This window comes from Capricornis sumatraensis, chromosome 22 (genome assembly GCF_032405125.1).
Source record: "Capricornis sumatraensis isolate serow.1 chromosome 22, serow.2, whole genome shotgun sequence".
NCBI lineage: Eukaryota > Metazoa > Chordata > Mammalia > Artiodactyla > Bovidae > Capricornis > Capricornis sumatraensis.
Window position 1 is genome coordinate 34,164,326 of NC_091090.1, and position 16,485 is coordinate 34,180,810.

General features: G+C 38.7%; 3 protein-coding genes across 3 annotated transcripts in view; 2 read left to right on the plus strand and 1 right to left on the minus strand.

Annotated features, from left to right (window-relative positions):
• The window catches only part of LOC138069278 (zinc finger protein 184-like), a 1,142,341-nt gene that overhangs the window by 660,770 nt on the left and 465,086 nt on the right, over nucleotides 1-16,485 (plus strand). The window lies entirely within an intron of this gene.
• On the plus strand, nucleotides 3,406-4,344 carry LOC138069300 (putative olfactory receptor 2B8). Its single transcript, XM_068960554.1, has one exon. It carries the CDS (start codon nucleotides 3,406-3,408, stop codon nucleotides 4,342-4,344), a length of 939 nt encoding a protein of 312 aa, XP_068816655.1.
• On the minus strand, nucleotides 13,543-14,487 carry LOC138069293 (putative olfactory receptor 2B8). Its single transcript, XM_068960548.1, has one exon. The coding sequence runs from the start codon at nucleotides 14,485-14,487 to the stop codon at nucleotides 13,543-13,545; it is 945 nt and encodes a 314-aa protein (XP_068816649.1).

Below are 16,485 nucleotides of genomic sequence, written 5' to 3' on the forward strand. Positions count from 1 at the left end.
GCGAAAGTATTGGAGCTTCAGCATGAGCATCAGTCTTTCCAGTGAACATTCAGTGTTGATTTCCTTTAGGATTGACTGGTTGGATCTCCTTGCAATCCAAGGGACTCTCAAGAGTCCTCTCCAGCACCACAATTCAAAAGCATCAATTCTTTGGTGCTCAGCCTTCCTTATGGTTCAATTCTCACATTCATACATGACTACTGGAAAAAACCATAGTTCTGAGTGTACAGACCTTTGTCGGTAAAGTGATGTCTCTGCTTTTAATACGCTATCTAAGTTTGTCACAGCTTTTCTTTCAAGGAGCAAGAGTCTTTTAATTTCATGGCTGCAGTCACCATCTGTAGTGATTTTGGAGCCCAAGAAAATAAAATCTGTCATTGTTTCCACTTTTTTCCTCATCTATTTGCCATGAAGTGATGGGCCCAGATGCCATGATCTTAAGTTTTTTGAATGTTAAGTTTTAAGCCAGCTTTTTCACTCTTCTTTTTCACATTCATCAAGAGGCACTTTAGTTTCTCTTCACTTTCTGCCATCAGGAAGGTATCATCTGAGTATCTGAGGTGGTCAGTGTTTCTCCAATCAGTCTTGATTCCAGCTTGTGAGCCATTCAGCCTGGCATTTCACATGATGTACTCTGTATATAAGTTAAATAAGCAGGATAACAATACAGAGGCATGATGTGCTCCTTTCCCAATTTTGAACCAGTCCATATTCCATGTCTGGTTCTAACTGTTGCTTCTTGTATGAAACCTGCATACAGGTTTCTCAGAAGACAGGTTAGGTGGTCTGGTATTCCCATCTCTTTAAGAATTTTCCACAGTTTGTTGTGGTTCAACAGTCAAAGGCTTTAATATAGTCAGTGAAGCAGAAGTAGAATTTTGGGGGAATTTCCTTGCTTTTTTATGATCCAACTAATATTGGCAATTTGATCTCTGGTTTCTCTGCCTTTTGTAAATCCAACTTGTACATTTGGCTCTTACTGGCTCAGAGGTTAAAGCGTTGACCTCCAGTGTGGGAGACGTGGGTTTGATCCGTGGGTTGGGAAGATCCCCTGGAGAAGGAAATGGCAATCCATTCCAGTATTCTTGCCTGGAGAATCCCATGGATGGAGAAGCCTAGTAGGTTACAGTCCATGGGGCCTCAAAGAGTTGGACACGACTGAGCGGCTTCACCTTCACCTTCCTCTTCACCTTTCCTTCATTAATAGGCTTCCCAGGTGGCGCTAGTGGTGAAGAACCTGCCTGCCAATGCAGGAGACAAAAGAAATGTGAGTAGAAATGTGGATTCAATCCCTGGGCCAGGAAGATTCCCTGGAGGGGTGCACAGCAACCTACTCCAGTATTCTTGCCTGGAGAATCCCAAAGACGGAGGAATCTGGCGGGCTACAGTCCACGGGGTCACAAAGAGTTGGACATGACTGAGTGAGTAACACTTTCACACTTTTTCCTTTACTCAGTTTTTATTAACATTTATTTTATGACAATATTGTATCAATTTCTTTCACACAGCAGCAGGTCTACACCCAATTCAGATTCAAATTTTGAAAGCCTTAGAAGAATTAAAAATGCACTATGTGCCTAATCATTTGAATGCAATAGAACTGAATTATATACTTTCTTATGTTGCTTAAGTTAATGTATGATCATGAAAAAGTGAAAGTGAAGTCGGTCAGTTGTGTCCAACTCTTTTCGACCCTTTGGACTGTAGCCCACCAGGCTTCTCTGTCCATGGGATTTTCCAGGCAAGAATACTGGAGTGGGTTGCCATTTCCTTCTCCAGGGGATCTTACTGACCCAGGGATCAAACTGAGGTCTCCCGCATTGCAGGCAGACTCTTTACCATCTGAGCCATCAGGGAATACCAATGATCATGTCTATGTAATAATAAATAGTTATGAATATGGTAATAGTGATGAATATGGTAATCAACTAACCTTAGGGCTGGTGTTGCATTTGGTTTGATGTAAGTAATGTTTCAAGATAGTTCCCAGAAAGGTGCATATGTAAAATTAACCTAATGTAAATGGATGTTGTTAGATTTTTATAATACCAAAGTGTACTTCTCTTTATATCTTCCCTCATATTATTAACACTTTTAGTTTTACATCCTATCTTTGACCTGTCATTGCATTGGCAGTGCATCTGTGTTTGTATATATTTATCTAATTATTTAACATAGGGAGTGTTGAAACCATTACACTTTGTGCACAGATTACACAATTGAATATCTTAAAAAAATGTTTATCTTGATTAAAATGTTGATAGTGCATAATCTTATTTCTTTAGGAATTCCAGGCTTTTAGTTGCTAGTAATACATGAAAATGAAATCAACATAAAGAAGAGGTAAGTGATGACCACTGAGTTTTGAACTTCTGCTGTGAACTGACTATTTTTGTTGTTTAGTCACTAAGTCATGTCTGAGTCTTTATGACTCCATGGACTGTAGCCCACCAGTTTCTCTGTCCTAGAGTGGGTTGCCATTTTCTTCTCCAGTGTATCTTCCCAATGCAGGGACTGAGCCCACATTTCCTGTATCTCCTGCATTGGCAGGCAGGTTCTTTACTGGTGAGTCATCAGAAAAGCCCATGAACTGACTATGCACAGTGAATAAAGTTTTGGAGTTTTTGTTAAATTGGTGTAGTAATTTTAGTTATCTCAAGGGCAAGCATTAAGCACTATAATTGAATGGTAATATTTTCAAACTCTCGACAGTTTATTTTTTACTGCTACACAAAAAGATTGGGGTATAGCATTCACAAATATAATGTATTAGGAATAGAGAGACAACAATTCTGCCAAAATGTTTACATGCAGTACTCTTAGTGATACTTCAAATGTAATATAATCCTTTGTATAAGTATGTTCTAGCTTATAAAATTCTATATCTGAATGCATTTTAGAGATTTTTTTGTATTATTCAATTACATGTGAGATATGTACACATACAGTTGTGCAGAATTATGAGATACATATTTAAAATAAACTTTCTCCCTCTGTCTACATCTTTCTTACTCTTTCTAATCATTCTGCCTTGATTTTCCTTACTTCCAATTTCTCTAAAATGTACATATATAATTATTGTACTTCAATCCTATTACTCTCAATCTGAAAGACATGTTGTATCTATGGTTGATGCAAACCAAGGTTCATTGTTTGGTCTTAGTATTTTATTATTTTCTTGTATTAAATATCAATATATAACTTCTGTGAATAGTATAGAACTAATTGAGTTAAGATATATCAATTTCAATGGGTACATGATTTATTCAAATAGTTATATATAAAATCGTGTGGCCATACCTTTGAACATGATAGATTTTCCTCTTTAACCCTGTTCTTCTTTGGAAAATAGCCTTCATAAATTGTTAAATGCTTGCTTTGACAGGAGCCCTGTGCTAGGAAAAAATGGAACAGAAAAATGGAAGTTCTTTCACTGGGTTTATCCTACTAGGCTTCTCTGACAGGCCTCAACTTGAGCTCGTCCTCTTTGTGGTCCTTTTGATCTTCTACATCTTCACTTTGCTGGGAAACACAACCATCATTGCGTTGTCCTACTTGGACCCATGTCTTCACACCCCAATGTACTTTTTCCTCTCTAACCTGAGCTTTTTGGATATGTGCTACACCACCAGCATCGTTCCCCAGTTCCTGGTTAATCTCAGTGGAGCAGACAAATCCATCTCTTTTGGTGGTTGTGTAGTTCAAATGTTCATCTCTCTGGGTCTGGGATGTACAGAGTGTATTCTCCTAGGAGTTATGGCATTTGACCGCTATGCGGCTGTTTGCAGGCCCCTTCACTATACAGTAATCATGCACCCCCGTCTGTGTGCCCTGATGGCTTCTGCTTCATGGATCATTGGTTTTGCCAACTCCTTGTTGCAGACAGTGCTCATCTTCCTTTTACCACTTTGTGGGAGAAATAAATTAGACCACTTCCTTTGTGAGATCCCTCCTTTTCTCAAACTTGCCTGTGTTGATACCACTATGAATGTGTATATGACCTTCTTTGGCAGTGTCATCATTCTTCTCACACCTGTTTCATTAATCATGTTGTCCTATGGTCGGATTGTCAGGGCAGTCTTAAGAATAAAGTCCACTGCAGGGCAGAGAAAAGCATTTGGCACGTGTGGGTCCCACCTCATCGTGGTCTCCCTGTTCTTTGGCACAGCCATCTCTGTGTATTTTCAGCCCAGCAGCAGCGACTCCCAGGATCAGGAAAAGTTCATGTCTCTCTTCTACACTGTCATTATCCCCATGACCAACCCCCTCATATATACGCTGAGGAACAGGGATGTGAAGGGGGCAATGAAGAAGGTGCTTTGGAACGACTCTGACTCCAGATGATGGGTGAGGAGGACAGTTTAACAGAAGGACTTTGAATGGCAGAACTATTCAGATATATATGTATGCCCCATGAGTTATCTAAAATTTCCTTTGGCAACTCTGCAGGGAATTTGTTTCCTTCATTCCCGATGAATAAGTTTTTGTATTCATTTCAACTTCCAGAGATGCTGATTCAGTGTTCTGACAGCATCTGCTTTGTAGTTACTGTTTTAACAGCTCCAAGGATTTTTTATTTGCACTCCCATTTGGGTACATTGGGAGTGCAAATGGGTACATTGGAGGACTTCCCTGGTGTCTCAGACAGTAAAGCGTCTGTCTACAATGCCAGAGATCTGGGTTTGATCCCTGGGCCGGGAAGATCTGCTGGAGAAGGAAATGCCAATCCACTCCAGTACTATTGCCTGGAAAATCCCGTGGACAGAGGAGCCTGATAGATTACAGTTCATGGGGTGGCAAAGAGTCGGACACGGCTGAGCGACTTCACTTCACTTTGGGTACATTGTTCACATCTATTTGCAAAAAGACATGCGTTTATATTACATGAAGCCCAAATAAGAACATAAAACCACTGAAACACTGTAAGGAATATTATTAATAATATTTTCTAGGAGTTACTAGAAGATACCATTCATTCTTTTATTTGGATCATGGCTCTACTAAAATTCCATGGTTTGATGATTTGATCAGACGTTTTTCACTGATGTAGGTGGAGCACTTGTGGGGAAAACAAAGTTGAATCTCAAAGACAATCTTGCTGCATTAATCCTGGTAAAGCCATTCAGACATCAGGTGCAACTGTAACCTCAGCAGCGCAGCAGCCATATTGTGTAGGATCATTTCAGAGAATGTCACGCCTAGGACTCACTGAGCGAAGGGTACGATGCACTGCTGGCAGTGACACTGGTAGCCCTTCGTTGGTAAGAACACCAGGTAGTTCTTACGTGTATTTTTGTTCACAGCAGGAGGAAAACACCGATGTGAGATACAAAGTTGGTAAGAATAGCAGGTAGTTCTTATGTGTATTTTTGTTCACAGCAGGAGAAAAACACCGATGTGAGGTATAAAGTTGGTCATTTTAATTTTGTGAACCACCTAGTTCCTCTCTAAAATGAGATTTTTAAGTGAGGAAATTTCGAGGGCATTATATCTGAGCAGCACATGACCCAGGTTCTACTGCCTGTTCTACACATTTTACCTATTGTGATGCAGCAAAAATTTCAAAGGGTAAAATATATTTAGATTATTCTCATCATGGCATTTTATAAACTCTTTGATTTAGGCATCAGTTGATTAAGACCTTAGAATCTCTCCTCTGTTAAAAGTCCCATGAAATTTGAATTTAGTGAATATTGGAAATGGACTCTGATTCCCAGGAAATCCCATGTTTGGTGGAGATGTCCTCAGACTCATCAGAAGGAAATTGAAAAATCAAATATTGTGCCTATTAATTTAAAAATATGTGCCTAAGCTTTAGTAGTAGCTGTCTAATTGTGAAATAACTGTCACAGAGTTCTGAATTATGAGTAACAAAATAAACATTCCAGAAAAAATTAATCTGCCATTCTAGGTCTTAGATCCCTACTCAAGCTCAGTTTACAGCATAAATTTATTTTCAGGTATATATTCTGTTTGTGTCAGTTAAATGTCATGAACAGTGTGTTTTTCTCTGGAGGTTAGAGCTTTGACTGTGCTATCATCAAAGAAATATTTATGATTTTTGGTAGATTTCCCCAGCATGCACCACAAGGCAAGTAAATGCATTTGTGTCTCTTAGTGGACACAAAAGCATGACAACTATCACACAGTTCCCTATCCTAGCAGCTAAGCATCCTCCTGTTTTTGAACCCTTCCAGCCAATTTGCCTGAGAAGTGGTCTTGCAAGCTGGACATGGCAGTGTGGGTAAATTATATACAGGGTCAAGATTTTATCTATATTCCTAACAGCACCACACTCTTCACCCTTGAATTAAACACTTGTGAAACCAAGTATTTTGACCCCACAATAATGCTGAATAATACCTGATTAAAAGCAGTTTGGAGTGCTGTGTACTCTGAATGGTAAGAAATTTCCCCCTTTCTTATTACTCAATCAGGTCTTGATAGTTATGCCCAAAGAGTCACTTACAAATCCCTCAATGATACTTTCTTTGGTGCAGAAACCCTCAAGGTCACATGACATCACAAAGCCCATTTTCTTGAATGAGCAGCTACTTGTCTGGTCCTAAGGACTGCCACACACACACACACAAAAAAAGATTTATTTGTTTTAAGCAAATGCCTGAGTGTCACTTGGATGTGTATATTACTTTAGAATAAATTACAGATAATAAAGGTATCTAGATCTCAAGGTAAAATAATTAAAAAAAGAAACACTTAAAAGATACCACATAACCAAAGTTGAGTTCTGTTTTGTAAATTTTTCAAATGATATCTGCCTTTTCAAGCTGTCCCTCTTTAGTTTCCAGAACAGGGATTGAACCCATGGCCCCTGCAGTAGACGCATGGAGCCTATACCCTGGAACGGTAAAGAATTTCCTCCTTTTGAATTCTTAATATCTGTGAAATGGCTGCAGTGGGTGTACCCAGGCCTTGGCTAAATTATTTGATCCCATCTGGAGTTCAGAACTGTCAATACACCCAAGAGCAAGTCATAATCTTTCATCATTTTTGCCTTCTGAGGAATACAAGGTGAACACAGTGTGCTCAGGCAATGTGTCACCTTGGAAGCCTGAAGTGTCAGTCAGACTCCTCTGAAACCACCACCAGATTGACTAACAATTAGAAAATAATACAAAACAAGAGCAAAAACATGTGCAATGTCTGTGAGGCCCCAAAACAGTCAGACACTGCTTCCTGAACTTAGGTTTTTAACATGGAATATATAAAATAAATGAGGGACTCTCACTTGTTTAACTTGTATCATACAAGTCAGCAAAGGAAGGCTTGAGAGTTTCTCACCTGATATGTGTCCTCATCTTGGTATTCTGGCTTTTAGGACTTTTATTCATTAGAATAACTGTAGTCTGTATACTGTATGTTTATCACATTCTAAACAGACCCTATCCACCCTGCTAAAAACATTAGTAGAATGGTAATCAGCATATAGTGACCCCTGTAATATCCTCATTTATCTCCTAGTCAGTAGATTTCAGTGTTAACTGTTTGCCCAGGGTTCTGCTCTAACCAGGGTCACTGAGGACGGAAGAACAGATTATAGTTGTCTGTCAACTCTTTCCTCTAGGTGTGCTCTTTTCTGATGCCTGTTTGTATTATGACTGAGAGCTTCTTCCATCTTTTCAATATTATAGCATAGTTCAAACTTGATATGGCAGACTCGGAACCACAGTGTATAGAAATGTGTTGTGGACGTGGTTTCCTGGGAAGGGGTGCTCTATGTAAATGCAGAAATGAGAAGTTGTATGTCTCTTGAATCAGAGGGTTCAGGGGAAGGTGTCCCTGAGGCAGCTGTAGGGATTGGGTATTCATGCTCTTTTTAAACAATCTATTCTACTGATTTATATTGTTTGGTGGATTCTTTAACCATTTTGTAGTGAATTAAATCCACAATGTCTTTAGAAGCTGCAAGTTCTTCTAATTAGGTGACCATCTAAGGGTAATTTTAAGCTCTTTTGAGAGTGAAATTCTTCAGTTGTGATAAGTGAAAGTCGCTCCATCGTGTCTAACTCTGTGACCAGATGGACTATAGCCCACGAGGCTCCTCTGTTCATAGCATTCCCCAGGCAAGAATACTGAAGTGGGATGCCATTTCGTTCTTCAGGGGATCTTTCTGACCCAGGGATCTTTCTTGTGGGTTGAACCATTGCAAGCAGATATTTTACCCTCTGAGCCACCAGGGAAGCTGTTGCCATACCTGTGGCTTTAGTCTCACTGAAGCATCCTAGGCGTTTCCAGTGATTAGGTTATTGGGGATACTCAGGATCAATGGAATGTCACTGATAGATGTCAAAATCTTTCTCAGGAGCCCAGTCCTGATTTTGTGTTAGCCGGTCATAAGTAGTGCTTACTAAATATTCTTCAGTCCTTATTTCATGCATTTGAGAATTGTTAAATAGTCTCCCAAGATTCTCTTTGGAAAGTTTCTTAATGATGCATCCACTCAATGAGAATTCTGTTTGGTTTAATATAAATAAAGTGAGCACCATAGCCATCAATGTGTCATTTTTATCCTGAGAGCAACCTCTCTCTGAGTTTACTCCCCATCTTGGAAAAAGCCTCCAGTACTTCCCAAGGAATATTTCTCCTCATATTCCTCCCCAGCATGTTCTGTTTTGGTTTCTTTTTGGTTTTAAATAACACATATTACTATGTTATTACACACAGCCGGATGTACACATCCACAAACACGCACTCTCTATGCAACCACTTTTAGATAGATCTCTTAACTCTTTCCTGAGGATGAACAGTAGAAGGAAATGTTTTCTTTAGCTTATATCACTTAGAAGATACAGGTTTATATATGGTGTAATTTCAGTTCTCAGAAATAAGGACAAATACACACAAGTCAATGTGGTAATATTTTATTCTTGCAAGTCACATTAAAAAGAAAACTGATAGAATTTGCTGCACTAAGTAGCTTCATGGAAGAGAGCATACTTCTTTTGCTGTTATGATGGATACACAAAATGTTAAACTTTTAGGAGTGCCATTCTTTCAGGCTCTGGATTGATATTGGGATCACAAAGAGAAGGCAGTCTTAGTACAAAGATAAAGTTAGAGTATTTTCCTTTATTAACTATGTAGAAATTTTTGTCTTAAACAATAGTGAAAATCTGACCTAGGAGAGAAAAAATAAGTAGGATGAAAGAAATGAATAATAACTCTTATTTTCATTTATTTTGTTCCATTCTTATGGGATACAAATTGAGCAAGTTTAAAGAGTACAAAGTGTGATTTGATATACCTATATATGGTAAAGTGGTTACTATTTAGTGTTAGCTGTGATCTTTATCTTGTCGAATATTTATTCCCCTTAAAAAATTTAAAAAAGTTTATTTTTTTGACTCCTCAGAAACTAATTTTTGGCTGGAAGTTTGTACCCAGTATCTCCCCATTCTTCTACCTCTCTAGCCCTGGTAACCACCATTCTATCCACTGTTTGTAACAAGTTCAGTTTTTCTGATGCCATATGTATGTAAGATCATACAGTATTTGTCTTTCTCTTCTAACATTTCACTGAGCATAATGCTGTCAAGATCCATCCATGTTATTGCAAAGGGCAGTATTTCATTCGTTCTCATTAATGACAATATTCCTTTGGATATGCATAGAACTTTTTCTTTAGCCATTCACCTCTTTGTTCACCTATGTTTTTTCTGTATCTTGTCTAATGTGAAAAATGAGGCCATTGAATATGGGAGTGCAGATAGTGATTTCATTTTATTTGGTGTACCTAGAATTTGGATTGCTGGATAACATGGAAGTTCTATCTTTAGTTTTTTTGGTATCTTCATATTATTTTTCAGAGTGGCTTACCAACTTACATTCCCATCAACAGTACATAGGTGTTCCTTTTACAACTTCACCAACTGTTGTTATCTTTTATCTTTTTAATGATAGCTATTCCTTTACTTTCTCCAGCCTCATTGAGGAATAATATTTTCTTCCAGAAGTTTTATGACTTCATGTCTTATATACAGTATTGCATAAGTTTGAGATATATAGAGTAGTGATTTGAGTTACATACATCATGAAATGATGATCACAATGTGTGTGTGTGTATATATTGTTTTTCAGATTCTTAACCTTTATCGGGGACAAAAATAGTTACAGAATATTGGCTATAGTTTCCTCTGCTGTACAGTAGGTCCTTGTTTTAGTCAGCCTTTATCTTGTTCTCTTCTAGAGGTACAAGAGATACAATCTTCTCCTGGGTTTCGACAGAAAGTCTCAGGAGTCTTGTTATCTCAGCCTTGAAAGACTCTTGTAGATTAGTTCTGCCACTCAAAGACATCGAGATTAGCTATTTAACCCCTGCTTCATGAAGTTTCAAAATTTGGCAACTGCCTTACTGAAGAGGACTATGACCCCTTACCCTAGTGAGTTTTTAACAACAGACTGGTTCCAAATAGGAAAAGGAGTACGTGAAGGCTGTATATTGTCACTCTGCCTATTTAACTTATATGCAGAGTACATCATGAGAAACACTGGGCTGGAAGAAGCACAAGCTGGAATCAAGATTGTTGGGAGAAATACCAATAACCTCAGACATGTAGATGACACCACCCTTATGGCAGAAAGTGAAGAGGAACTAAAAAGCCTCTTGATGAAAGTGAAAGTGAGAGTGAAAAAGTTGGCTTAAAGCTCAACATTCAGAAAACGAAGATCATGGCATCTGGTCCCATCACTTCATGGCAAATAGATGGGGAAACAGTGGAAACGATGTTGGACTTTATTTTTTTGGGCTTCAAAATCACTGCAGATGGTGATTGCAGCCATGAAATTAAAAGACACTTACTCCTTGAAAGGGAAGTTATGACCAACCTAGATAGCACATTGAAAAGGAGAGACATTACTTTGCCAACAAAGGTCCATCTAGTCAAGGCTATTGGTTTTCCAGTGGTCATGTATGGATGTGAGAGTTGGACTGTGAAGAAAGCTGAGCGCCGAAGAACTGATTCTTTTGAACTGTGGTGTTGGAGAAGACTCTTGAGAGTCCCTTGGACTGCAAGGAGATCCAACCAGTCCATTCTGAAGGAGATCAGTCCTGGGTGTTCTTTGGAAGGAATGATGCTAAAGCTGAAACTTCAGTACTTAGGCCAGCCCATGCAAAGAGTTGACTCATTGGAAAAGACTCTGCTACTGGGAAGGATTGGGGGGCAGGAGGAGAAGGAGACGACAGAGGATGAGATGGCTGGATGGCATCACTGACTCAATGGACAGTGAGTTTGAGTGAACTCTGGGAGTTGGTGATGGACACGGAGGCGTGGCGTGCTGCAATTCATGGTGTCGCAAAGAGTCAGACACGACTAAGTGACTGAACCGAAATGAACTGAAGCACAATGGAGTTGCAGGATAGATTATTCCATACTTTTGAAACTTTGCTCTGGCTTTCTGGCTTCCCAGGGAGTCCACTGGAAACATCTGGCCACATAGTTAAGTCTCTTTAAGTTTTCAGCTTGTCACTCTAGCCTTACATGAGTGTTTGGCTTTTCATGTTTTCATGGCAAACTCCCTCTCTATGGGCCATGCTCAATCCTCATCTCACACTCAAGGTCATCAAATGCTCTATGAGGAAAAAAAAGACAGTTTCCCTCAGCTCACCTCAGAAGTGTTTGGTGTTTTCTGTTATTCATGTCTACATCATTCTCATCACTTTCACAACTTTCTAATGGTTTCAGAAATGTGGTTGCTAAAATTAATTTGGCCTTTCCAAGTACAACTGTTCATCAGTATTGGCCAGGGATTGTTTCAGGTACTTCCTCCCACCCACTCCTATACCAGAAAAACTGGATGTTCAAATCCTTTATGAAGAATGACAGATCAAATGGATCCATGTTTGGCTGAGTCTGTGGCTAAGGAGGAGTGACTGTACTTGCAGTGGGAACTTTGGTCAGTTGAAACCTAATGCACCTTATTGGGAAATGAAATTCACAAATGGCTACTTTGAATGAAATGATATATTTTCAGCATTTATTTGCTGAAAAGGAAAAATGTAAGCATCTTGATGATTATAGAGTACGGAACTTTTGTGCCAGAAAATGATTATGTTATCAGTGAGGCTAGCTGTGATGGTTTGAAAGAAAACTCCAAAAGGTTGATATAAAAAAATCATATCTTCTGTATTACAAAAAATATAATCAGAAATCACTCATATTCAGTACTAGCAGAGATAAGCATAGTACAGACCTCAACAATTCAGCAATCTATTTTCATTTAAATAAAGAAAAATCCTTGTTGTATTATTTCATTAGCAGAATAATACCTGAAAAACCATCCAAGTTACCATTATTAAATAAGAAAAATTTAAGAAGAACATATTCGCACAAAGGCACATTGAACTTACCAGACAATTATTTCTGTTTTTTATATTGTTTTATAAATTCCCTTCAGTATCTGCCCTTTTATCATATGCTATTAAATACTGAAGAGTATTAAAATCTCTGGTAAATGAAAATATTTTTGGCTACTAGTAAATTATGCATTTTTGTATGTTACATTATACAAATAGAAATATAGAAATATACACAATACACGTCTTTTTCAGTCAAGATAAATTTAATTCAAGGCAATATAATACCCAGTAGTAGAATTTTCATCTGAAAATTATCACTATGATTTTTGTCTCAAGACCTGGTCAATAAGTTTCTACATGGAATGAAGAGACCAGGGAGATTCACAGGACACACGATCTTGAATTGAGATCTTCATTAAACTGAAATCTTCAAGACAGGGTTCATCTGAGTTGGCTCCATATTGCTAATATCTAAACACTTTAAATCTATTAAAGATGGTCAGTGGATAGAAGAAACTTAGATCACTGAGAAGATAAACTCAAATTTTATGTGAAAGTAACAAAAATACTTTGTGTGATCATTTAGAATCAAAGTATTCTGCTAATATCTGGTTTATTTAATACTTTTAATAAGTAAATGATTTGAAGTCCAGCATCCATACAAAAAGTGCAAGTACTTGCAAGTTTCAGATTTGATGAATTTTCACAGATTGAATACTTTATATCACCAACATCCAGATCAAGCATCACAACCTGACCAGAACTCCAGAATGCCCCTCCCCTACATATCTTCCTAGAGAGAACTCCCAGTCCCCAGGGGAACCCCTGTTCTGACTTTCAATACCAGAGATTTGTTGTGCCTGGGATGGATTTTATGCAAATGGCATTATACAATAGGAATTATTTTGTATCTAGTTTGCTCACTGTAAGTCATGTTTGTAGGAATCATTCATGTTTTTGAATGTGTAATTATTCTTCATTCCCATTACTGTGTAGTACATGATATACCATAGTTTATTTTTAGAATATCTTATTTAACATATATTCTCCCTAGCAAAGGTTTAGCTCAATGGTTTAGCCTCTGTCTCACTGATACGTCTCAAGTACCTAGAACACTGTCTTGCACATGGTTGGTGCTTTATAAGGATGTGTTGGTTTACATTAACTAGTGTTTAGTCACTCAGAAGTGTTCCTATGCAGAACTTCCTGGGCCTGCAAGTGCTGCGTTAACTCTGTCTCAAGTCTAGGATTCTCCTCATTTGTCTCCTTAGTGCCCCTTTGACTTCCTTGTTTCTCAAAGTGTAAATCAGGGGATTAAGCAGGGGAGTCACCAGAGTATAGAAGAGTGCAATGCTTTTGTTCACATCCTGTGAATAGCTGGAAGGAGGCTGAAGGTACATGGAGATGAGCGTCCCAAAGAAAATAATCACTACCATTAGGTGAGAACCACAGGTTCCAAAAGCCTTCTGTCTCCCTTGGGCCGACTTTATCTTCAGGACTGCACGGGTAATGTGACCGTAGGATACTAAGATGAGTGACAGGGGCACCACCAAGAAGAAGGTACTGACAGTGAAGACTTCAGTCTCATTGACAGAGGTGTTGGTGCAGGCCAGTTTCAGCATCACTGGAACTTCACAGAAGAAATGGTCCACTTGGTTTTTACCACAGAGGGGAAGAGTCATGGTCAGTGCTGTCTGGACTACAGCATTGCCAAAGCCTGTAAGCCAAGCAGTTACAACCAGCTGCAAGCAAAGCTGGGGATGCACGATCACCATGTAGTGGAGGGGACGGCACACAGCTACATACCGGTCATAGGCCATGACAGACAGGAGGACACACTCTACTCCCCCAAGTCCCAAGGCAATGAAGAGCTGGGTCACACAGCCGCCATAGGTGATGGTCTTGTCCTTCCCCTTAAAGTTGGCCAGGGTCTGAGGGACAGTGCATGTAGTCAAACAAAGGTCCATAAAAGAGAGGTTGGAGAGGAAGAAGTACATAGGGGTGTGGAGGTGAGGATCCATCGTTGACAAAAGTATAATGGCGCCATTGCCTAAGCAGCTCAAGAAGTAGATGATCAGGATGACCACAAAGAGAGCCGTTTCCAGCTGGGGCTGGTTGGAGAAGCCCAGGAGAATGAACCCAGAGAAGGCGCTGTCGTTAGCTCTTTCCATTGTACTCTGCTTGTTGGAGTTAGGAGAACTCCATACTGTTAAGCTGCTTGTTTAACCCACGCCTTTCCCCCTGAGGAAGTAGAGTGTGTGAGGAAGCTTGAGGCATTTTCACAGTTACTCTTTTGTTGACAAACAAAGGGGTGCTAGAGAGTTACTAGGTAAGAGTATCTTCTGTGTTTCAGGCACTGACCGAAGCAGTTTATATGCAATTTGTCACAACTCTGTGAGCTTGGCATTATCATGATTTCTGCTAAATATATGAAGGAACTGAGGGTTAAAGATGTGCAGTGATTTTATCAGAGTGAGGTACTTAGTAAATCACAGAGGCAGGATTCCAACAGACTCTAAAATATGAGTTCTTAACTGCTGGGGATACTGTCTTTATGATGTATGAACTACAAAGACAATGGAAGAGTTTCTCAAAAGTTAAATCTAGATGTTTGAAATAGGTTACAAATATGTACTGCCTTAGTCCTTCCCTGGACGATTGAAATATTTAGACTGGCTTTCTTGCTTCTGCTTTGTGTAGAGAAAAATATTTCTTTCTGAAAATGCACGGATAATAAAATTTACGATGAACAATTTTATTCAAATGGGAACAATATATTTTAAAAAGTAAAGTCATGGAACCTTTGATATGGAGTCTGTAATCACATCTATTGATTGGAAAATTTTTATTGGAAGTGATTTAGAATTCACTGTCCATACTGTATGTTCCAGAGGGATTAAGCCTCAGAAACTCTCATTGTTACCACTTTCAGTGAAAACTCAGCAAAACATCAGAGTTTTGTTTTCTTTTTATGTCTTTTAAAATTGCTTAATATGATAGAGCAAATACTCTGTTTCAACCTTTCGTGTGCACTTCCTATAAATTCAGACCTCACATTAATCATTCTCTTTTTCATAAAATCATCTGGTCTCATTTTAGAAATCAACCTTGTCTGTCTGTATGTCTCTCTCTTTCATAGACACACACACCGCACACACCGCACACAAACCATGAGGCAATATTAATATGAGAAATATCTCATAATAGTACCATAGCTCGGAAAAGAGTTTAGTATAGCAGAGTCACAGAATACTTTTTTCAAAGAAGTGATAATATGTAAGAAGTTTCAAAACTGTAAGTGTTTTAGAAACGGAATTTAGGGGTTATAGCCTTCTTGAATATTGTAAAAAGAATTATCCTTCCTAAAAGTATTGCCTCACTTCCCTTCTCAAAAACTTCCAGTGGTTTTCAATTGCCTCCAACTCAGATTCCAAATTCTTCACTATGGCGTACAAGAGCCTTCATAATCCTTTTCTTGCCTCTCTAGTATTTTCTCTTGCTATACTCAATTTCCCATCTTTAGAATTTTATAAAAATTTATTCATTTCATTTATTGGCCGTGGTGGGTCTTCATTGATGTGTTGGGACTTTCTCCATTTGCAGTGCACGGGTTTCTCTTTTTGTGGAGCATGACGTCTGGGGCATGCAGTCTTAATTAGGTGCGGTGCATGGGCTCAATAGTTGTGGTTCCTGGGCTCTAGAGCACCGACTCAGTAGTTATGGTGCATGAGTTTCGTTGCTCTGAGGCATGTGGGAACTTCCCAGATCACAATCAAACCCATGTCTTCTTCACTGACAGACATATTCTTATTCACTGAGCCACCAGGGAAACCCTCTCATCCTTAGAATTTCCCAACATTAACACCCAAATGTTCATGTCTATCTGGTTTTTCTCATTCTAAAATTCTCTGACCACCGCAACTAATACTCCCTTCAAGATACTGTCTATTGTATTGCCCTTCATTTCGTCTTCAGATCACTCATTACTATCCAGAATTTTCCTTGTTTCTTAAAAAAAATTCTTATTTATTTTCTAATCTGCCTCAGTATAATGACAGATTTATAGATCAGGAAATTTGTCTTTTTAAAACAAAATCATTATATGTGTAGAACAGTGCCTGACATACAGGAAACAGTCAAGATATATTGTAATGCGTGCAGTTGAATGC

What these genes read in the sequence shown, in the direction of transcription:
- LOC138069300 (XM_068960554.1), top strand. Translation starts at nt 3,406, where the DNA reads ATGGAACAGAAAAATGGAAGTTCTTTCACTGGGTTTATCCTACTAGGC.
- LOC138069293 (XM_068960548.1), bottom strand. Translation starts at nt 14,487, where the DNA reads ATGGAAAGAGCTAACGACAGCGCCTTCTCTGGGTTCATTCTCCTGGGC.